This window comes from Amblyomma mixtum, chromosome 8 (assembly GCF_055824585.1).
Source record: "Amblyomma mixtum isolate Tamu chromosome 8, ASM5582458v1, whole genome shotgun sequence".
In the NCBI taxonomy this organism is placed as follows: Eukaryota; Metazoa; Arthropoda; class Arachnida; order Ixodida; family Ixodidae; genus Amblyomma; species Amblyomma mixtum.
In genome coordinates this window covers 7,898,614-7,923,070 of record NC_143019.1, presented here as the reverse complement: position 1 = coordinate 7,923,070, position 24,457 = coordinate 7,898,614, and the positions used below count along the sequence as shown (strand labels likewise).

At 49.7% G+C, this 24,457-nt stretch overlaps 1 protein-coding gene across 1 annotated transcript in view; it reads left to right on the top strand.

Moving 5' to 3' along the window:
- Positions 1-11,481: 11,481 nt before the first annotated feature.
- Positions 11,482-24,457, top strand: part of LOC149331248 (mitochondrial basic amino acids transporter-like) — a 40,611-nt gene continuing 27,635 nt past the window's right edge. The window contains exon 1 of the mRNA XM_089556421.1: positions 11,482-12,124. Coding sequence (XP_089412547.1) covers positions 12,091-12,124 — 34 coding nt within the window. The 5' untranslated portion in view covers positions 11,482-12,090. The remainder of the gene's footprint in view (positions 12,125-24,457) is intronic.

The window sequence follows — 24,457 nt, the reverse complement described above, 5'->3', positions numbered from 1 at the left end:
TGGGATTCAAGTCCGGATTTGACCAGAGCGATGCAACCTTTCATCACCGGACAGTAGCCGGCGTCGTCGTCTCCATGGAAGGAACTCCACCAGCGAGCTCCGGTCACGCAGTAAGCCGAAACGATTCCCTTTCTCCTTGCTTGGGATCGAAGTCCGGAGACAACATCAAGAAAACAAATAACTTGCCTCAAGAATATGACTTAGGAGAGTTTCTAGGCAAAGCTAAACTCACTGGCATACCGGACTTTTTGAAGTTACGTCTTCTTACTAAGCCATGGTCGCCAAATGTCACATATGATTTTAAGAAGGATGTAACACCTGGAAAGAGGCCTTTTCGACATCAGTGGCTGGGAGATTACGCCCCCTGGCTTGCGTACTCAGCGACAGCGAAAGGCGCCTTTTGTCGTTTTTGCGTCATTTTTCCTCCGCGTGTTCACCGGGGTACTCAAGGTAGTTTTATCGTGCGCGCTTTCAGTAACTACAGAAAAATGCACGAGGCGTGCAGGGATCACGTAAAATCCCAATGGCACCAGGAGGCAATGACGGCCTCACAGAACTTTATGGATGTGATGAAAGGCAAGCAGCTACCCGTTGTACAGCAGCTGAACAGAGCACTGCACGCGCAGGTTGAAAGGAACCGTGAGAAACTATTTCCAATAGTTTCCACCATTGTCTTTTGCGCGACGCATGACTTGCCGATTCGCGGCAAGCAGTCCGATAGTGGAGTCTTCAATGATCTGCTTGACTTTCGTGTAGAAGCTGGAGATACTCTACTTCAGGAGCACTTCGCTTCTTCTGCTGGCAATGCCAAGTACACTTCTGTCCGCGTCCAGAACGAGATCATCACAATCTGTGGCGACATCCTGAGAGAGCAGATAGTTACCGAAACTAACAAAGCGTTTGCTTTTTCCGTTCTTGCTGACGAAACTGCAGATGTTTCAGGAAAAGAGCAGATGTCTATCGGCGTTCGCTTTATTGACAAGGCGGAAGTCGAAGTGTGCGTTCGAGAGCAGTTTTTGGGATTTGTAGAGCTGGAGCAATTAAACTCCGCTTGCATCGCCGCGGCAATCTTGAAGCTTTTGACGAATGTCGGACTGATTCTTTCGAACCTCGTTGGACAGGGGTACGATGGATGCTCTACAATGGCTGGAAAAGAAGCTGGAGTGAACAAAATTATACAAAAACAGTTCCCGAAGGCACTATTTTTCCACTGTGCAAGTCACAAACTAAATCTCGTCATCAACGATTTGAACGACGTCTCTGAAATTCGAAACACAATTGGGATAATCAAACAAACCATAAACTTCTTCCGCGAGAGCGTGCTCCGGAGAAAATTGGTGCCCAACATTCCGATGCTGTGTGAGACAAGATGGTCTGCAAAGTACAAGTCTATTAGGATCTTCTCTCAGCATTACGTGGCCATAGTCGAAGCACTCGAGCAGCTCGCGTCCACGGAATCATGCTCGAACGCTGCAACTAGACAACGAGCTCACATCCTCTACTGCGCAACAACAAGCTCATCTTTCATCGTCTGCTTGCATATTGTAGCGAAGTACAGCGCTCGGCTCGAACCAGCTACGAACATTCTGCAAGGTGTATCCATGGACTTCCATTCTGTGCATGGCCACATCACTGAGTTACAACGTATTTTTCGCGGCCACCGGACAAACGCTGTAGAGGAGTTCTCTAACATCATGAATGCAGCAAGGGAGGCAGCCAATCACTTAAATGTGGTGATATCTGTACCAAGACAAGTCTCTCGTCAGGCCCACCGAGACAACTACGGGATTCAGTCGCCAGAGGAATACTACCGTGTGGCAATATATGTGCCGTACTTGGACTCCCTCACTGCTTCTTTAGCTCGGCGCTTTTCTGAAAGCAATGAGAGGAGCTTCAAACTTCTCCAGCTGCATCCATCAAAAATAAAGCACTTGAGCCGTGTTGAGTTCGCTGTTCTCGCCGAAGAACTCCAGTGCTTTTACGGCATCGACAACTTCAAGGAAGAGGCCATCTCTTGGTACGAGATGTGGTGCAACAAAACTGGGGACCCATCAGAAATAACTTACTGCGAGCTTCTACATCAGGCCAAGACATTCTTCCCTGGTGTTGCAAAAGCCATTGAGGTGGCTCTGGCTTTGCCAGTTACTACCTGTACGGTCGAACGCTCCTTCAGTACAATGAGGAGAGTGAAAACGTGGCTACGCTCAACGATGACAAACGACAGACTGGACGGCCTTTGTATGATGAGTGTGCACCGAGAGCGTGTAATGAAGCACAGAAATGAATTTATCACCAGTGTCATCACGCAATTCGCCCAGAAAAATCCGAGGCGTCTACAGTTTCTGTTCAAGGAAGACTGACTGAGTGACTGTCGTTGCGTGTTTGTGAACATATTGTGCTGTGTGCTGGTCATCAATCCGGGTGTGTCGAGAACCCGTATGCAGCAAGACTGAGCACTCTTCCCCACGAAGTGATAGTATCTTTTTGCATTTTTATTAATTTTAATTGTTTCTTCGTTGATAAACTCCAATGTATCTCTCCTAGCCTCGCTTTAATTTGCTGTTTGTAATTTTTCTTTCATGTGTGTATTTTACTTATTTATTTTATTTGTATATAAATAAATAAATTTACTCCGCAAATAGTGCCTTTTTGCTACGAACATACCCCCCCCCCCCCTCCCTCCGGCGCCAACAACCAATGGGGCCCCCCCCTGCAAAAAATTCTGCGGACGCCCTTGGACGTAGCTAGTCACATGGTCAAGACAACGCAGCTCCAGAGCGGCTGAAGGTCAAAGCGACGGAATCGTTGAAACTCGCGGGTAATGGCGTTTTAAAGCTTCCGCTTTAAAATAGAAGCGCTGGTCTATAACTGCACACACATTTCGCTCTCGAATCCTTCATCTCAACATATCTTGAAACGAAAATATAAAAACAGCTGCTGGTGAGTTACCCGGGTTCGAACCCGACCGCGGCGGCCGCGTTTCGATGGAGGCGAAACGCAGAAGGCGCCCCGTGTGCTGTGCGATGTCAGTGCACGTGAAGATCCCCAGGTGGTCGACATTATTCCGGAGACCTCCACTACGGCACCTCTTTCTCTCTTTCTTCTTTCACTCCCACCTTCCCCCTTCCCTTACGGCGCGGTTCAGGTGTCCGCCGAGATATGTGTGTTATTGCTCTATTTCGTTTCCTCAAAAACCAATTTTTGCAGGTGAATCGCACGCTACATAGTGGTAACTGTTCTTTTTCGTGCAGTGTTGTTTTCCAAAGCCAGGAAATAAAGAAAAAAAGGTAACCGTCCTGTTAGTTTTTTTATGCGAAGCATACTAAAATAGCCTAACCCAGCTCCTCGAGCGTGGCGGTGTCGTTACCATTGACCTTTCGTGACCTCCATGTCATACCACGTGATGCGTGACGTCACAGCAGATGAAAAACGGGGGCCCAACTCGCGCCGTCGCGCGAGGCGTCGCGACCAAGGAGGACCACGTGATGCGTGACGTAACGACATAGGAGAAACGGGGCCCCGGCTCGCGCCGTCGCGCGAGGCGTCGCGACCAATGTGTTTCCTGCTTCTGCCGCTAGGTACGCTGTAGTGAACACGTGATGCTGGAGCGGCGGTATACAAGGGAGTGCGCCTGCCTCTGTGTCACGGGTTCGGCGACTAGTCGACATCATCACCGAGTCCGGACAATGAGGGGGTGGCCGTTTGATGCCCGGCGTAGCCGGTAAGCAAACGCAGTGACTGAGACTGAGGCGTGTTTAAAAGGTAACAACAACAAAACAACGTTTATAGCTTCTATTGAACAATGCGGCAGCTTTCACAGACACGTAATTTACATTCTACAAAACAATTGCGGAAAGCACATAACAGTAAACACACTGAATTAAGTTATACATTGAATATTTCTACACAGGTCAGAACACAAGTGAGAGGCCAATTAGATACAGTCGATCAAAAGTCAGAAGGTGAACAAACATACAGTCAACCGGGAAGCGCGGCTGCAGTCCATCCACAAAAACGCAGTGAGTGCGGCCCCCGAAGGCGACGTCCGTCCAGGGCAGCTTGCGGTTTCGAGGATGCGGTGCGGCGGCTCAGAAACCCGGGAGTTCGCGGCGGCAGCGTTTCCACCGACGAGCGGACTGAAGTTCGTTTCCATACGGCCCCCTTTTAAAGCCCTCGGGTGCTAGCGAGCGAGCACTCGCGGCGCCGCAGCGTCGGCGTAGAAAAAAACAAAACACCAAAAAGCGCGACGAGAGCACGTAGGCACCTACGCTTTGACTCTGCATGGCCGCCATCTTGGAGGAGGAAAAAATTAACGCACAACTAAAAAGAAGCCCCAGGCTTCGACTCTCGATTCGGTGACCTTGGAAACGAAAAAAAGTAAACACAACCAAAAAGGCAGTCAAGTAGGCCGCAACTTCTTTCCCGCTAATGGTCAGCTCAAGACTTCGGCAGCATCGGGGCCGTCTTTGAGCCGCCTCCGCTTTCGCAATGCGAGGGGTTGTCTACATAACTGAAAAAAGCGTGCATGCATTCTTGCTCTTCCCGAGACACATACAAAGAAACGCGGACGCATTAGTTTTATACAAACAAAAGTAATTTACAGGTTGCCGCCACTTCTGTGACACTCTGCTAGGCGTACACGGGATAGAGATGCCTCCTGGAGACAGGGCTGCTCGTTGGAATGAGAAGCAAAAGTTGCGGCGTGCTACAGAGACTGATGAAGAGCGTGAAGAACGTCTAGCCAAGCGGCGTGCTCAATATGCAACTCGGCGACAATATGCTTCGCATCTGACTAGGCTTAACCTAAGCTAAGCCTCAGCCATTTTTTTCAGTGAAGCGGTCAGTGGCTCATCCTTGACGTGAGCGGTGTATTCGCTGGTGTAACTGATAAGGACCATATCGCGATCATGGTACATCACGATGCCATAAAGTTATTATTACGTGACTGATCTTCTGACGTCAGAAACACATGACCACGAAGTCATCGTCACGCCACCGGTCATTTGATGTCAAGTGGCTGATTTTGGTGGATTATTTGCATTGTGTCTCAAATGGCGAAAGCCCTAGTCAAACGCAATAAGGATAAAGTTCCCGTTGTCGGCGCGCCATGGTTGGCCTTGGCGCCAGAACACACAACACGAAGAAGGACACGGAGCCGAACACAAAGGAAAACGTCCTTAACTTTCCCTCTCCCCATGTTGCCTACGTGCACGCCGCTACCGGAGCAGATCATGCGTCAACAACAGCGTCTTCGTAGTCTTGTGGTGATCGAAGCCAGCGCGCGGCACGAAGGAGTTCTGTCCTAGAGCTGGGAGGCGCACGTACAGCCCTGATGTCACTCGATGAGGAAGATGACCGTGCCCCTGAGTTGCCGTCATTAAGTATTGAGCACGCCTGCGACACAGGTCCCGTGGCGTCATCCATCAGCATGGTCAGTAACAAGCTCTAACTTCATCTCCGACGTGGTGGTCGACGAAATGGAGACGGCGGCGCCGACCGGGCGCAATGAAAGTCCCAGCCTAATTTGCAGCATGTACTGGCACCATCACTTCTTCGATATGGGGCGAGCGGCAAAGCTGCAATGAAAGCCGTCCGCTCTGTCACTCGCAAAGAACAGCTAGGGAAAGAAAAGCGTCTGATAAGGGAATGATAGACGCTCCCCAAGACCCGTGTGCGGCTATCAATACCTATGCCCCTTCCTATAGAACACACGATACGCCTTTCCTGGAGTATATTTCATGCCTACGTTTACTCTCGACGGCGAAATAGTCTAATTTCTCTAAAACGAATCGTGGACCCATTTTGCGCCATGTAAGTCACGTCAGCCATGACGAGATGTTGCTGGCTTTCCTGTCCTGTTTTCCGGTGAATAAACTCATGACAAGTTCAGCCAGCCACTTCGGATTGTGAACAGCTTTTCTGAGGATACGTTTCCTACGCTTCGCTTCTTTAGGAGCCACCATAATAGTCAGAATCCTATCGCCGGCTATGCCAACTTCATTACTCTTGCTACCTGCCTGCCTAGATTTCTGTCTTACTCCATGAAAGGGGTCATCGCACCCATAAAAGTGCAATCTGTGTTACGATTACGGCCTCAAAAGATGCAGAACAGAAGTAGTTTCCGGAAGGCAACATCTTCTCTCTTCAGCAGGCGCCTTATTAGCCACCTGTGTACAGACGCTGGAAGATCGTATTTTTCCACCGATGGTTCCAGGCTGCATTTAGGACCATGCTGCAACACACTTCGCACTTCTGCTGGTACTGACGTGTTCCCCAGGAATGCGACCGGTACAACGCTCGCTTGTTTTCTACTGCCTTTATCTGGAAGAAAATTCCTCTGGAATTTCCTGAGCTAACGCCGACAACGCCGACGACAGCGGCGACGGCGGCACTAAACAGAGGAATGAGCAAATAACAGCTAACGCTCTAATTAACCCAGACCTTTAGTGCGCCGGCGGAACGAAATGGTGAAAACCAAAGCTGCATTTTTTAAAGCGATGTTTATTGCCTCAGGGCATAAAACGCTACCACGCGCTACCACGCGCAGGCCGCGTCAGGCAGCGGACAGTGCAGCAGAGACGCTCTGTGCCACGAGCTGTAGAAAAGACGTGATCAGACGCATGTAAGTTTGTGTCAACGTGCCGGTGATGCTCAACTGGAGGTGTTTCCTCGGATGATTACGCTGAAAGTTGTACGTCGTACGCCAAGTAAAAACACTTCCCTGCAAAGGGCCGACGTGCAGCTCCAGCTGCCGTATACATTTCACTCACTATTAGTTATATCCCATCCCTAAAGCTGATTGCTGCTGGTGGTAGTGGTGAAAACCATTTATCATGCATTAAATAGTTACAGACATTGGATTTTAAAACATTTATTGCGCCGAGAGCAGGTCTCAGGATACATAGATCGTCGCTAGCCCATGGCTGGCGGCGACCTCATTGGCGCACTCGATCACCCATACTTGAACCTTGGGGTCCGAGCTGACCAGCACGGCCTCCCACCGCTGGGGAGAAGGGAGCTGTATCAACTCCGCCGGAGGCGGATCATTTGCGCAATTCCACAGAATGTGGTCGTATGTGGCCCTTTCACCACATCTATGGCAGTTTGGGTCGTACTGGACAGGGTACACGTGCGCAAGTAGTGCCAGATTCAGAAGGGAGCGAGTTTGCAGTCGGCGCCAGGTAACTTCCCGCGCTTTTGTTAACGATTTGTGGGGAGGGGGATATGCGCGCCTCTCCAGCCTAAAGTGATAGGTGATGTCATGAAATGAGATCAACACGCGTCCCTCGTGAAATTCGGGTCAGAGGGCGCGCTCACTGCCCGATCAACAAAACTTCGGGCTTGCGCGTGAGCCGCCTCGTTCCCCGGATTATACGAGTGGCCTGGGACCCAGATGAAGTTACAGGGAGGTGATTTGGGTAGGGACCTTCCCCTCACAACGCTAGGTGGAGCCCCTATTCCAGCGCCCCATTGGCAAGCAACGCCGCCCTCGTCCGTTGACCTTTTGGGTCTTGAGGTCCTGACAGCCGAGCAGGCCAGCCTCCCAGTCCTCTCTGGTGGGGTTTGGGGAGGGGGACGAAGGATAGATGAGTTTGATTGACACGCCCAAACCATGTGGAAGGTGTCAGCCACCTCCCCACAGAACTGGCACGTGCCATGAAAGGATGCGTTGAAATGCTTAAGCACAGCCGGGCACAGTAATGTGTTAGAATTTTAATGAGGAGGCGCTCATCAGCGCGATCCAGTTTTGCAAGAGGCCGGGTAGCGCAGGTGCTCCTCCTTCTAGTAATCGGTAATGTGTTTGAATGTAAGGGCCAGATTGTCTGATTGGGAGTTGGCTTCCATGGACAGGGGGATTGCTGGCAGCAAAGGACCGCCCTTAGAGCTTGAAAAGCGCCGCTGTAGGGTCTTCATTGAACAAGTGGACGCGCGTGACGCAGTGTTTTAAAGATCTAAACGCCACTATTGGGGGACCTAATATTTTTGGCTGCAATACGGCGAGTCCACTTGCTACGAACATCCGATATAATTAACGGAATCCGCATCACCGTCAGGTTAGTTATAGGTGGACTCCACGGCATACTTTAAAGAGCTCCAAATGGTGGAAATCTCACTCTGAGCCTTTACTGCGGCGTCCTCAAGCTGACTGATTCTGTATGCCAAGCCTTACTTCTAAGAAGTTCTGGTTTAGTAGCTTTGTGGCACCAAGACTGGATTAATTGGCAAGATATGGGGGAAGCCTTTGTCCTGCAATGGGCCTAGTTAGGTTAATGACAATTTAATTACGGCACCAAGACAGTAACCCTGATATATTAGGCACATCTTACAACTTTACTGCAGAGAAATGCGGCGGCATAGAGCATCAGTAGCTTAGAAGAGAAGTCAGAAATTGTACGATTACAGTTCTGGTTTGGGCCAGAATAGCCAGAAACTTATTCACATGGATGTCGAGCCGAAATATAACGCTACGTCGCAGCATTCACTCCGCATCATCATGTGGTCATGCCATCGAAAGCCCCTCCCTCTTCCAGTGCTTCGATATCAACAACTGGCCTCTTGCGAAGCGTTCGTTTGAGCTTCACTTACATACAAAAAAAAAAAAAAACAGAACTCACATCCATCCTTGGTCTCGATGGAGCAGCCGCTGCCACCTTATAATCCACCTGCGTCGTAGAATGGTTTCCGGTTTTTGCTGCATTCGGGACAGCCTCGCTGCGCCACTGCTGCTCTCGAGTCACTGTGGAACCTGATGAAGGCAGTGCTGCCTCTGCTGCGGATTCATATCGGTGTTTGCTAGCCATGCCTCCTTTAAGGAGTTCCTGCCGAACTCTGGCGACGGCACTAGGAGCATCACCGGTGGCAGCGAGCGTGGCAGTGATAGTGGCAGGGCTAGTGGCACCGCTAGTGGCATAGCAAGTGACACCGCTAATTGCAGACAGTCCTTATTGTAGAAACTGCGGCTCTATTGAGACTGTATAGTTAGTCGCTTCGAATGTCCAGCGTACGCCAACCAACGTGTGCACTATGAACACTGCATGTTGTACGTCACCAAAGTGTCACTCACATCATCATCATCATCAGCCTGACTACTCCCACTGCAGGGCAAAGGCCTCTCCCATGTCTCTGCAATTAACCCTGTCCTTTGCCAGTTGCGGCCACTGTATCCCCGCAAACTTCTTAATCTCATCCGCCCACCTAACTTTCTGCCGCCCCCTGCTACGCTTGCCTTCTCTTGGAATCCACTACGTTACCCTTGAGGTTAAGTGTCACTCACAGTGGACTCCATATTAGGTCCTTTAGGCTGCTACGGACAGCAGCGGCGTGCGATGACATTCTTATTTGCCTTTCTAGACGTTATTGGTGTTTTAGACAAGCTTTGAATTTCCCGAACACTTGATCACTTCGCTGTACATGCACAGAACTTGACTTCAGTCTCATCTAAAGAAGCCATCATGCAGTGAACTGCTGCGTTGTAACCCTCTTCAATGACCGCAATCTTTTCTACCACCATTCTTTCACCTTTACTCCCTTATTCCCTCCCCTGCGCAGAGTAACACGTGAGCGAATATTCACGCCGGCTAAAATCTCTGTTTTGCATTAAAGAGCCCTCTCTCTCTCTCTCTCTCTCTCTCTCTGGTGGCCCGAAGACCCTTCTGGGATCCGGTACCCACGATAGCGGTGCTAGTGGCTGCGATGGTGACAGGGAAAGCGGCACCGCTAGTGGCAGGACTAGTGGCACCACTAATAGCAAAGCTATAGTGGCACCGCTATTTGCAGCACTGGTTACCCGAATACCCTTCAGGGATCCGGTACCTACGATAGCGGCGTTGGTGGCCGCGTTGGTGGCGGGGCTAGCGGCACCGTTAGTGGCAGGGCTAGCGGCACCGCTAGTGGCAGGGCTAGTGGCACCGCTAGTAGCAAAGCTAGTGGCACCGTTAGTTGCACTACTGGAGGCCGGAAGACCCTCACAGGCTTGAGGACTTACGGCGGACTTCGGATCAACAGTACCCTGTAGAGACTTCGCGGCGGAGTCCCTTGCAGTTCCTCGTCGGCGCTGGCTGCGACGCTTGTTGCTGTGCCCGCGCTTACCGGCTGTCTTCGGTGTTGGGACCTGGGTACAAGACGCGCGAATTTTGAATGAAAGCTCTCTGGGTGTCGTTTTTTTCTTCCGCTACAATGAAACCGCATGATCAAGAAATCTGCTTGCTAGAATCGCAGTTTCCGAACACGGTGTTTTCCAGTTCATGTGTACTCTGTCCATGTATGAGCATAGCACACCATGCTAACGAACTTAGTGAAGTTTAATTATTTCGATCCCGGCCGCGGCGGCTGAATTTCTTTGGAGGAGAAATTCGAGGCCCGTGCACTGTGCGATGTCAGTGCACGTTAAAGAACGCCAGGTGGTCGAAATTTCCGGAGCCCTCCACTACGGCGTCTCTCATAGCCTTAGTCGCTTTGGGACGTTAAACCCCATAAACCAAACCAAGTTTAATTAAACCTAGTGAGGTGTAAGGCTGAAGTTTTATACATTTAGAGAAGGGTGTGCATCGTGGCAATTTCTTGAATTATTCGGGTTTCGGTAAAAATACTGCCGGAAAATGATGACAAGTAGGGTTTGCAGTGCACAACAAGGCGACACAACTGTTAGGAAGCGCATGGACGATACGAGTGCAGGGTGCACAAAACGGTACATGCACAATAACACTGCCCGAAACTTGTGCGTTTGAAAACCGACAATGCGTGTGGGAACTGGTTGCATCGGCTGAACTGGCCGATGCGTAACACACGCCTGCAAGAACACTACAACTCCTTTGAAATCGGCACTTCGTCACACCTAGCCCATCAGGATCATGAACACCATTGCAGTCCACTGGCCCAACAAACAATGGGGCTCTTCAGGCATAAACATGAGCTATTCGGAGGAATTACAACAGCTTTCAAAAGCTTTCCATGCCTGCACCGGCCCCTGGCATTCGTATGCGCATTGTGTAGTCGCATTTCACTTGCATTACCCCATAAATGTTGTTTAGGGCTCGTAAGGGAGAGCCCGTTATCCGAGGCCTCAGGCCCGAGTTGGAGAGGGGAGTGTCAAAGGCCTCCGTCGAAATGCCTGCAGAAGCATGGAGTCGGCAACAGGCCATGCTTACGCAGACCGCTGAGTGCGCTCCTATAGCCGTGGCGGCGAGATTTCGGCCTCACGAACGCTATCCTCTACAGCTTCTGACAAACAGGTGATTAAGGACTCTGCTTTCGCTCTCGTGAAGGCGGCCAGTCGTAAACGCTTGTCCATTTTTATCTAGCAAAGCAAACGGGCCTCTTCCTACACCCCCTCTCACCAAACATGATCCCATTGGCCGAGGCAGCTGTTTTGGAATATTTCGCGCGGCTTGTGATGCCCTAGCTAAGCCCGGCTCCCGGCGGAGGCCATAAAAAGAGGTGAGAAGCCGGTGATAGCAGCCGCACACAGAGGCGCGAATTAAACGGGCCCGAAGAACCTATGCGCAGCGATAAGGCCGTTATATGAGGATAAGGTTCGGGCCGCGATAACGTCATTCCAGGAGCGCTGCACTCGTCCCGTCCTCGTTAGCAGACGACGCCGTCGATTGTCGGTTGCTTCCACTCTGTCGTCTGCTGCTGGCCGCGCGCGAGCGACGTTCGTTTCCGAAGGCAGCCAGGCAACAAAAGCAACAGAAAGATATTAGCGCGTTATCGAAGCGATTGGGTTCTCCGATCGCCGCTTCCAACCCCCTCGCGCAATTAGCGGAGGAGGTGGCACGGACATTTAGCCGCCTCACTGCTGCGGAGTCGAGAGATCTTTTGCCTTTGAGTGCGCTTTTTTTATTATTTTGTCTGCACTGCTAATCGAGTTGCGGCTGAGCAGACGCTTCTCGAGTCGCGTCGTCTGTTTTGTTGGTGCGGGTCGTCTGCTATGACGGTGTCTACCTCTGGCTAGTCTGGACTTGGCATTCGGGTGCACTTTCTACCCCAAACTTCTGGAATCTCGGGACGTTTTGCTTGTGAAGCCGGCACCCCGCATCGGGGATTCCGTCAAGACGTCGCCCTCTGGCCAGTACCAGAAACCCAGGAGTCATGGCTTTGGACTTTGTGGCAGGATGCTTAGGAGGTGAGTTCGGGGAATCCGCGACCGTGGCGCGCTATCGTAAACCAGGGGCGTTGCACGGCCTGTATGTACATAATCGGCCGTGACGTACGGCCCTATCTTTGGAATATTTGCGTTGACGTACGAGCGGAGGTCCAATTATACGGCTAAAAGTGACTGCTTTGTCTTGACGCGAACATAGCAAGATGTCTGTTTTGCGGTAACCTCGGCAACTCGTTCGAACGTGTTGGAAGAGTGGTGCCGCTACAATCGCGATAATAACCCGGAGAGCAGGAGAGCCATGGCAGTCTCGCTTCTGACACATGCTTCTGACACATGTGAGATAATTTGTAGAAACTAGAATGACATGGCCCAGCTTATAATGAAGGCCATTTCGTCTCCTATGCCTACCTCTTAACGCTTAGTACACAAGGACAACTAACGGTTGTTGCTCAGATGTCGAATATATATCCTGCATTGAGCTTTCCGTTGCAAACCCTCCGATTGCTGAGAAACATGTCGAGCACTGAAAGTCCGCTCCAACGCCCAGCGCGCTTTCATATCAGAATTGATTCATTGTTCCGCTCCCGCGGCCAAGTTTGTACTGGAAGCAGCGTGCTTGTCACGTGGTTAGCCAGTGGACTGTCATTATGGCAGTGGCGTGACCGTCTAGAAGTCCTTGACAGCTGAGCAGAACATTTGTTGTTCTCGGTTGGGAGCTTATCGATGAGGGATCCGTCGCTTGTACAACAGCTAGAGCGTTCATGACGCTGCTCTGAACAAATTCCGTGATGCGCAGTGTGAGAGCGAAAACTATGAGAACAAAAAGAAGAGGTCACGAACAGCTTCTGATTATTTCCGGCCCCCTGGTTAATCAACTGGTTACAAAAACAGTGGAGACCTAGTGGTGTGAGCATATGCGTCATATGCGGCAGTGCGGGGTTCGGTCCCCAGGGCCGCTGGGTACCAGCTGGTTTATTTTTTTTTAATTAGAAGACTTGCCATGCGGCACAAAGGAGGCTGTCGATAATCTAAAGTAGGTCGTGGAGGCTGTTCTCTTGCAGCAGGTGCCTGCTCTTAGCATTGTCGGTTTCCTCACGAGCTAACGCACTACATTGGCCAGGTGCTCGGCTGTATGCGGTGAACTATTTGTAAAGATTGGTCTTTGACCCTTCCTCGTGAATACCAAACTAGTTAGCCAAGCTGCCTAAACAACAATATCGATAATGAAATTTACGCACTTTGTTTTCATGCAAATGCGTCCTTCGAGGCCACGGTCGAAATCGTGACTTAGTACTCGTTGGTAGAAAACGTACCGAAGCCGCCGATTCTTTTCGGGCAAAAGAGAACACATAGAAAAAAAAACTGCTCACCCTGCAAACGCTTATATCGTGGATTAGTCTGCCAACAAGGAGGAATCCTACAGCTTCAGCCTGTTGTACACCGTCAAACGAAGGAGCATCATGGTGAAACTAACTGACGGCGCACTGATTGCCGGTAATAATTATCGTAAAGTGAAAGCGGAGAAACAACTGATATAAAAAGAACAAACAATCAGGCCAAACGGCAATGTAACATAGCCTACGCTTTAAAGCGGTGACTGTACTTAAAAACGGGAACAGTCTTTAAACACAAAAGGCTGGAAAATCAGAAAAAAGAACTGATAATTAATCAATACCAAAAATTTCATTATCAAATAAAACTTGAGGCAACTAGCTATATCGAAAAAAAAGAGAAAAAACTTGTGAGGCCGCAGTGAGATAACAGGAGGAAATGAGGTGATTACAGATACCTGATATTTATAATCGGATATTTGTAATCAGCTTCTTTCCAATTTTCCTTTCATATCTAACTCACGTTTTATCTTATGGATGCAGCCGCTTACCATAAAGGTTTTCTGGCCTGTATAAGATCCCTTCTGGCTTCCTTTACTTAGACTTTTTTTTTTACTCATCACGATGCCTCAATGCAGTTAGTTTTTGTACTCTTGACGCAGTGTCCACAGCCTTGAACGAACAGTCTTTGTCAAAAGTAACCAGGCAGCATGTTTGTCTTCTCAGTCGTATATTAAAGCTATTATGCCAGCCCTCAAGCTCTAAATCTCTGTATGGTAAGAAGAACCCCAGTTCTCACCTTCAAAGAACTTTTTGATCTTTGGGGAAGCCGTGGGGGCTTTGTTATACGAATGAGGAGCAAAGCATGGAGCCTGGTTACTTTCGACAAAAGACTGTACATGGCGTATGTTGAAGCCGGTCTTGTAGGTTCGAGGTGTTGCTGAGCAGAAACGCAAGTTAATATTTCAGTCGAAATTAAGACGAAGAAATGGGCATGGACAGGTCATGTAAGGCGAAGAAAAGAGCAATGGTCCCTCAGGTTAACGTAGGTGGCGAATTCAGGAAGTCAGGTGAGCAGAGGACATTAAGAAGCATGAATATATAAGGTGCACGGCTGCAGTTGGCACAGGACAAGGTTAATTGTTTGTCCTGCAAGCGGATGATGATGATGTAAGTTGCTTTCATTCGCTTTCGCTGATTGCAGTTGTTGGTTACATTGTTTTTTTTTGTTTGTTTTAGTGGCTCTACGATTATGTTCATCATTATCGTGGTATTCAGCGGGCCGTCACTTAATTTAATCTCGGTTCTGCGGCTCTGCGTTCGTTCATTACAAAATGGATTCAAGCTTTAGCGTTTCTCTAAATTTCTTGGCGCTCTCGATAATAAATTGAGCTGCAAGTCTAATACCTGTCCTGTCGTGTGTACATCATTCTGTATATGCTTGCGCTACACCTAACCCGAAACACCCGCCGCGGTAGCTGAGTGGTTACGGTGTTTGGCTGCTGACCCGAAAGATGCGGGTTCGATCCCGGCCGCGGCGGCCGAATTTAGATGGAGGTGAAATTCTAGAGGCCCGTGTACTGTGCGATGTCAGTGCACGTTAAAGAACCCCAGGTGGTCGAAATTTCCGGAGGCCTTCACTACGGCGTCCCTCATAGCCTGAGTCGCTTCGGGACGTTAAACCCGAATAAACCAAACCAAACCTAACCCGAAACAGATCGCTCTCCTTCGTCGTTAGGTGTAGCACAAACTGGAAACCAGCAGACTCGCCGATATCGGTCAGACTTTGCGGGCACTAGAAAAGGGCATGGAATACTTGTCTACAGCACTGATTAGGCGGTAATAGAAAAACCGATGCGTCGATATGCACTGTGGGATGAGCCAGCTCAAGCCGCACTTGCAATCGACCCAGTATTAGAAATGGATGGCTTCACAGTGTTCCTTGGTAGGATCGGCCTGTGCCAATAATACGCTTCCAATATTGGCCCGATTACCTCGGTTTATTGGGAGAATGTCCGGTCCACCTTTGAACTGACGCCCCAACGCCGTAGCGGCAGCACTGTTTGTGGGTCCCTTCAGTAAAGAAGCTCTGGCTCCGCGGGCTCCGCACTTCATAATCCTGGTGCAGTTGTCCCAGCTTTGCCGCGCCGCAGCCTCGCACATCAGGATCCTCTCTGCTTTGACGGTTGCGCTACGCTTTGTGGGTGTGTAGCTCTCAGGCTCCACGTATATCGTCGCTTGCGCTCGCGTTCGCGGCGACGTTTGCGAAGTGCTTTCTTTTTTTTATGCGAAGCATACTAAAATAGCCCAACCCAGCTCCTCGAGCGCGGCGGTGTCGTTACCATTGACCTTTCGTGACCTCCATGTCATACCACGTGATGCGTGACGTCAGAGCAGATGAAAAACGGGGGCCCAACTCGCGCCGTCGCGCGAGGCGTCGTGACCATGGATGACCACGTGGTGCGTGACGTCACAGCAGATGAGAAACGGGGGCCCAGCTCGCGCCGTCGCGTGAGGCGTCGCGACCAAGGAGGACCACGTGATGCGTGACGTAACGACATAGGAGAAACGGGACCCTAGCTCGCGCCGTCGCGCGAGGCGTCGCGACCAATGTGTTTCCTGCTTCTGCCGCTAGGTGCGCTGTAGTGAACACGTGATGCTGGAGAGCCTGCCTCTGCTAGGCGTACACGGGATAGAGATGCCTCTTGGAGACAGGGCTGCTCGTTGGAATGAGAAGCAAAAGTTGCGGCGTGCTACAGAGACTGATGAAGAGCGTGAAGAACGTCTAGCCAAGCGGCGTGCTCGATATGCAACTCGGCGACAATATGCTTCGCATCTGACTAGGCTTAACTTAAGCTAAGCCTCGGCCATTTTTTTTTTGTTGCAGAAGCAACACTACGCTAGGTGTGAGCGATTTCGCGGAGCCCCTGAGATCCCCAACTGTCCATGCGCGAGGAGCGAGTGACGTCAGAGCACTACTCAGAGCACGCCGACTACTCCGCTACGCGGGTGACTCAGAGGTGCCGCCGCCGCTGCAGTTGCCGCGCCGTTGCTTCCGCAATTCTACTCGGGATGGCCACTGGTCAAATCACAGCCAATTTTTCCGGCTACTGCCTTTGTCGATCTATACGAGTTAATGAGCAGCTAACAGCGTGCTTACGGGCCACTCTCACCACGTGATGGTGGCATCACGAAAGGACACAACTTCGAACTACGTGAAACTGCTGCGGGTCACACTAGCATAAAACGGCTATAGCACTACAATTTCGTCCACACACTATGTTATCATCTTCACACAAGCAAATATTTTGTCCTCCGATTATCTGCAGGGCGGCAACCTAACGATCCAGTTCGATCCTGATTTAAGCGGTGTTCAGGCCGCTGATACCTCATTTTTACGATTTCGCAGAACAGCGCAGGTCGCTGGGTGGTTATCGGTGGTTCGATATACGAAACGGCGCTGCAATACACTAGAAATCCCTGCGTCATTTCCTAACATAATATGGTATTGCCTCAGCTGCAATATGCAGGCGTGGCTTCATAGTGGAAAAAGGAAAACCGCTGAAAAGGCTGCATTGAAACAGCCTGGTTGATACGCGACATCACTGCAGTTTTAAGCCGCGGTTGGAACCAAAGGCGACGCCGAGATGTTAGGGCGAAGCAATTACAGCTCACCAGTAACGCGCTTGCACTAAAGGATCAGTCTCCTCAATTTTATCGACCACATGCTGCTTGCAACAATCCAAAGCTCCTATTATGCGCGGCTGCAAGGCTTAGGCAGAGAGCAAGGCATCTTAAATGTGTTTTTAAATTTGGTGGCGTTCGTTCCCGGTTTGGCTGGCGGAATCTGAACCATGGCAGAAACACAGTGTCGGCTGCTCGCCCCCAAGGGAGCATAAAAATAACTGCTACACAGAATCGTCGAACTAACAGCATCGCATCTAAAGGCATCTCAGCAGCATGTGGCCACATCTCATAAACCCGCACACAAAGCAGAGACGGTACCGCAGCTAAAAACACTGCACTCTCCGGAGACAAAACAGATGACATGGACGTTGTTATACAACAGCATGTGTCGGTAATACGATCTACTTCATCCGAAAGATTTTCAAAGATGCAAGAAGGAGCACTAATCGATCCAAAGCGTCATAATCTATCGTAGAAAGAAAGATTAAACTGTCTACAAAACAACAACTACAAAACAGCAACTCTCTGTATGATGCTGCGCCATATAATTGGGTGTAGTACACTAACTTCCAGTATTGCAACCCGGTTACCAGCCAACCGACAAACCTTGACACAGCACGTCGCCACCGTCGGATCGGGCATCATCTTCTCCGAAAATTTAAAGGGTAAATTTCTGAATTAAAAACGGATGATTTGGAACTCATTTTAAGAGAAACCAGCGGCAACTCGCTGCTATCACCATAAGGAGAGGTCTACGACATAATGCAATGCGGTAATTCAATGCGACGCGTTGCATAATGCATTGACATAATGCAATGCGTCGGCCTGCCGTGATAGGCCGTCGCTTTAGCAATCACTACAGTGCGACGGCTGGGACGGCATTCCGCGCTTCACCTTCAGGCTGGTACTTCCCGTCGCTTGGTATGTACCAGCGTTTTCCGCGTCCATGAGCTACGCGAAGGCACACAATACTGTGTGATCCCCCCGAACGTCCCTCCGCCTGTACACCAAGTTGAGCATCATTACTGGGAACTTGGTATCAGCGCTTCAAGTTCCGTTGCCTGCCACGACGTGGTGCATAGGTTTACATAACCGAAAGTAACACGTTCACATCACCTGTGACGTAAGAAAGGAAGAGAATGACCTAGTGGCTGGAGAACAGAGCGTCATATATAGCTGCGTCACGCCATACACTCTAAACAGAAAAGTGTAAAAAGCGAGTAAAGTTGTCCTCTAGCGCACACCCTTTAAATACCGCCCCATAGCGGCAGCTGGAGTCTCCTTTTCGTCACCCATACGGAGCGATTATGATACATCGAGTCGTATCACCTGAGCTTTTATACACACAGCAGCACATACGCAGTTTATCCACAGGACCCCACACGCGGCGGCGGCCGAGCTCTGACGTCATGCGCCGCGCACCTGCTGCTCGAGCGCTCTCTGGTTTCGCGCATGCGCACTGTCGGCCTCCCCGGCTCGCGGCGAAATGCTCGGCTGGGTAGCGTAGTGAAGCTCTCGCTACAAAAAGTTCTGCGCTAGAGGACTGCTTACTCCCTTTTTACTCCCATATGGGTGTATTCGTGCTTAGAGTGTAGGCTGCTAGGCTTACCACCACTAGCTGGGAGCTTTTCCGAATTTCTGGTAATGTACATATTTGTGCCCTAAATCCCCTGAAAATTAGAAATCACTGTGGCAACCCGCAATGAGAGGATGCGAAAACATTGACGCCTCCTCGGTACTCGTCGCCTCTCTCTGCCTCTCGTGGCCATTTTCTTTCTGTCTGCTAATTACTTTAACTACTGAGTTAGCGCATTTATCTTATGCTTTAATTAAAGATTGATTTGTTCACTCTGATTACACCATCTTTTATCTCAATCAACCATTTTGGTTTTTTCAAATTTGGCGTCGTGGTTGCTTCTCCGTCCACTTACTCTATCCCCGCGTCCAGCCTGTTCAACCGTCCAATGCTTTGTCCTGATAATTAATTAACTAATTAATCTAAATGTAACTGAAAGTTTTTGTCCGATTGATTATCCCTCATGAAATAGATTTCAATTCATTTAAAATTTTATTTTCACTCCTTTAGCTATTTTTCCACTGCTTTGCCGACCACGGCTGTTTTCCCGTGCACTCACTATATCGACGCCCGCGCTATTTCGATGGTCTTTCGACATTTTTGGCTCTTATTAATTAACTAATCAACCTATCGACATATTTTTTTACGCACCATCTTCACATCATCCTCTTTCGGTTAACACAACTCGTTTGATGCTACCTCTTTCGAGAACGTCACAACTGCTGCGGACACGTTTACCGGACACGACCCCGCCTACATCGCCTAGAAATGCTTTCGTATTAATAAGTTGGCTGTGCAAACACACAAAGGAGGTTAATGTGCAGGTGGCTGCAACAGTGAACTGTCTTTGGTTAAGCACAGCTGCGCAGTAGTTATCGAAAAGATGCTACGAGGATCTTTGTGGCGTGCGTCTCGTAGAGCGTTTCCTTTTGGCTGTTTCATTCTATTTAAGCATTATCTGCTCGATGCTATATAACTACTGTTTTCCTAATATGCCACTGTACAGTCATCCTAAATTTCGCTATCTATCGCGAAAACAATTCGCTTGAAAGAACAAAGAAAACAATGTCAACAGCTTAGCATGCTATAGACACATGTCGCAGCTTAGTGATAATTATAGAGACTGAAATTCCTGGTTTGGTTTGGTTTGGTTTATGGGGTTTAACGTCCCAAAGCGACTCAGGCTATGAGGGACGCCGTAGTGGAGGGCTCCGGAAATTTCGACCACCTGGGGTTCTTTAACGTGCTCTGGCATCGCACATTACACGGGCCTCTAGAATTTCTCCTCCAAAGAAATTCAACCGCCGCGGCCGGGGTCGAAATCGCGTCTTTCGGGTCAGCAGCCGAGTACCATAACCACTGAGCCACCGCGGCGGCATGAAATTCCTTTCTCTCTGTTAACTTATCATTAACAGAGAGAAGGGAATTTCATGCCGCCGCGGTGGCTCAGTGGTTCCTTTCTCTCTGTTAACTTATCATTGACTTACGTTCACTGACACTCACGTCATGTGCGTATTGCGTAGTTCCGGGAACGGATAAACTGGCAACTCAAGAGCCTGCTCAGGGCTGCTACGCCGATGGCTCCAATCACCATCCAGTCGATAGCTTATCAAGGAAATGCCTTAGCACAAACTCTTTCGAAACTACTATGGCTTCCAAAGCAGTGGCAGTGTGCGCTTCCGGAGGTGGGACGTGCTGATAAATAAAAACTGTAGAATATAATTGCTGTACAGTTCCGTGACTTAAAAGTTATTTCGTACGTTTTTGCTACAGCAGAAATTGTTTTGGCTACGAAAACAATCTAGCAAAAAACAAAAAATCAATGTTGCCAGCAGCAGAAAAAAATTGGCTGGGGCTTAGCTAAGGTTAAGCCTGGATATCTCGAAGCGAGAAGCTGCGATGATGCTTATGGTTTAGCTTATAGTTATGCTTTATGATCACTTCTGTGTCGGTAGTATCACTCTCTTCTCCTTCCATGCTGAATGCGCACGCCTATTCTCTGGCAAGCGTTTATATAGCCAGCCTCCGCGATAAACACGCGCTTGCGGTGGACGTCAAACGATGGCGCATAGCGCGCGGCAGCGTGCGCTTGTTCTATGGGCAAGCGCGCCTTATATACCCCTCCTTTCAAATGCGCACTACGCACGGCTGCGGAGAACGGTCAAACGGTGGTGAGGAGGAGAAGCGGCGGCGCACATGCGCAGTAGCCTGCGCCGTGCGTGACGTCACTCGTGCGGCATACGCCGGCTCACGCGAAGCGCGGTGTTGACTAGCGTAGGGAAGCTTTCCGCTTCAAAACAATCTACAGCTGTTCGCTAAAAAGTTCACGAGTGCAACTACACCATTTCTAAAGAAACAGCGAGGATTTCAAAAACGATTCGGATCATCTTAAAGCACAAGCAAGTTATTTTTAACTTCTTAGAACATAGTTGTCGGCCGTTACATGCAGAATAATCGCTAGCGACAGCAGCACCTAAAGTGCTTGACGTAAAGTTACTCAGAATCTATTTGCAGCATCGCCAGAACTCCTCCGAATCCAGTGGCCATTGAAAATATTGAGGGCCGTCAGTTCATAACCTCGAATTTATAACTGCCCCCGTGACGCGGGCATTGGCCTTCAGGACGAAAGCCGTCAACGTGAACAGGCTATACGCCTACTTGCATAGCAGTCAGGCCGACTGGCCCACGAAGTACGCACAGAGTTATCCCTTCGCTCAGTGTATCACCGGGCCCCCAAGCGCCTGTGACTCAATCGCCTCCTTTTATGCTCATCTCTGAGCGCCTGCGCCTCGTGGTTACTCGTCGCTCCTTGTGCTGGCATGTAGCGCTACGGAGACACAGCGGCTGCGCGTTTAGAAGCTCTTAAATGCGTACTTTTTTCATAGTGGCCTCAACATACCTCCGCCAAAGTCAGAGCAGATTTCTAGAAGCTGAATTTCGGAAGGCTCGTGACACTTTTAGTCTCGGTCCGAAGATGTCTCAAAGTGGTCTCTGAAAGCAATTTTTCCTTCAAAGTCACAACTGTCGGAACACACAGCCCGTCCGTGCTTTAAGTGGAGGCAGCGGGTGATACCGGTGAAGGAGGTTCTGCAGGCCTTTGTCACAGCCCTTAACCGTTGGCTATAGGTTGAACAATTTAGGCAGACTGTGGGGACTGTTACCCCCATAACGTTCATAGAAAAGGCACTTCTTGCAAGGACTTCTCACAAAACGCTAGGGGAACGAGGGAATGACCCCACGTGAATAAAAAGAAATTGCGCGAAAAAAATTAGGGCAGTGATACCAGTGCAAGCAACAAAGCAATAGATAGTATTGAAACGTTGTGGTGTCTAGCAACCGAGAAATGCAGATAGAACAAAAAACCCTATTCGGTCGTGACAGAGGCATAAGGGCTTTTATTGTTCAGTGGATAAGCCAAAAGGCACGCGCCTGGCATTCATTAAAATACACGTTAGATTTATCGAGTTAAGCACGAGGTGTGTTGCGGGCCTGAAAGACGGCAACCGACAACAAAGAAACATGATCGATATAACATCGAAATAAAGGACACGAAATAAAGGCTGAAGAGACAAATGCTGAAGATAAATGCGGGGATACATGGATCATTTTTACGCTAACAGGTTGGAGATTTTTGGCCGACGTCGCGCGCTCGAAAAAAAAAATGCCCGCCGCCGCCGATCTGGGCCTGCCAGTAGACACCTTTAGTATACCGTGTGTTAACGGGAGCGCACGCGCCGGCAGTGCGCATGCGCAGGTCACCTTGAGAGCGCCAGATGGCGCCAGGTACCCGGCTGCTGTTGCGCGTGCGCTTTCCGCACCGCGACCAATCAGCGTGCCTGCACTGGCGGTGGGCGGGCTTCCGGTCTTCCGGCAGCGGTAATGGTAAAACAGTACACGCTATGCTAAAGCTTCCTAGTGACACGCGGTGTCCGGTTAGACCGGAAGCGAAAGCCCACTTTTCTGGTTTTACTGCTCGCGCCTGCCGCCGCCAACATGGCCGCCATGGCCGATAAGCTACGCAGCTATTTCGGCTCGGAATATAAACGCTTCTTCGAGCAGAAAATGCCGCTTTTGTTTGAGTACACGTCCTACCTGTAAACTTGGATCGAAATGCCTACGTTTCCTCCCTGAAGCGATATGTACGAAGAAAAAAAACTCGCCGCTCGTATTCACGGCTGGGCGGGCATCCCAAGGTACCGACTTCATGTAGTCGAGTGTGCAAATACTTATAGATACCTACCCATGCGTACTATAATTAGTACAGGGGTATCGAAATGAACACTTTCGTGATTATAACAAAGGTAAGCGTCGCTGCTCTCACGGTTCTGCTGGTTACGCGGTATTTACTACTTCTTGATGACATTTGTTTTCACGTCAAGGGATACGCGGCCCCGCTGCTTCGTTCCATGTATCTCCAGCCGTGCGCGTTCAGCCGCGCGAACTTGGTTGAAAAAACGTCGCATGTAACCTGGCCTGAACAGTCTGCAACAACTGAGTTCATTCAAACAGGCTTCAATTAATAATTAGGGAAATCAGTTCACCAGAGGAGAAACAAAAAGAAACCAGGCCAGCGAAACAATGCGGAGGTACGTGCGTCAACGAGACGATTCAAACTGATGAAACAGCGGCGACAACGTCAGCACAAATTCTCAAGTGCTACGCGATGGTGAATCACGTCACTGAAGAAGGGTAAAAAGGCATGAACACGACTTAGAGGGCAAAAGTTCACCCTATGAACAGTTCGCTAACGATGGATGGCGATACGCACGGCCCAGCTGCCTTTGGTCAAAATTTTGAAACACGTGACGGCACTGGACTTTTGGGCAAGTGCGGCTGTGTGCGATACACATGTTTGTGCGATGCACCAGCTTCGGGAGGCGTGTTTAAAAATTCTGGCCGATGGATTGAGGTATGTCGCGTTTTAACCCCTTAAAGTGACACGTAGGCGGGTTCCTTAAACGCATGCGGTCATCGCACAGCACACGAGAGATATCTCAGAGGTATCTCATCAGGGTACCGCGAAATGCGGTTGCCGCAGGCGGGATTCGATCCCGCGAACTTGAAATAAGTAGCCGAATTCTAAAACCGCTGAGTCACCACTGCTGAGCAAAGGGCTCGAGCCAACGCTAGCCGCAACCGAAGACAGCTATATAGTGAACCACGCTGTAAATACCGCAGCCCCAGAAGCTATGGGTGCGTTTTATTTGCTGATCTACGGGTGCTCTTGTCGCTGGCGCTTGCGACGATATAGTCGTAGGATTTACGAGCCAAAATTAGTGCCTAGCCGTCAACAAACTGGAAATTTACTTGAAGCCGTAAAATAGCCCCGATGCCGCTATAGGGCGCTCTAGACAAGTGTGATAGGGAATACAGTTGTGGTAGGGAAGACAAGTGTAATAGGGTTGTACGTGTGACAAGCACACGTACAACCATACATTCGCGCGTGGTTGCTGTCTTCCGAAAACTATCTAGTAACGCATATCGCAGCATATATCTGTTAGCTCATCTAGTATGACGAAATAGGAAATGACCGTCCTCCCGACAAAGAGGTGCAAAGGTGACATATCTGAAAAACGGGATATCACGGCACGGTACATGTAAGCAACGCCAATAACGGTAAGACTTCTAGTTACGGTTCCTCTTTAGCGTTGTTAGCACAGGCATTATACTATTTAGTGATTAGATATGCAGAATGCATTGTGCTTATCGAGCAGAGAAGCGGGGACCAAGCTTGGAAAATGGAAATAGGCGGGAAAAGGC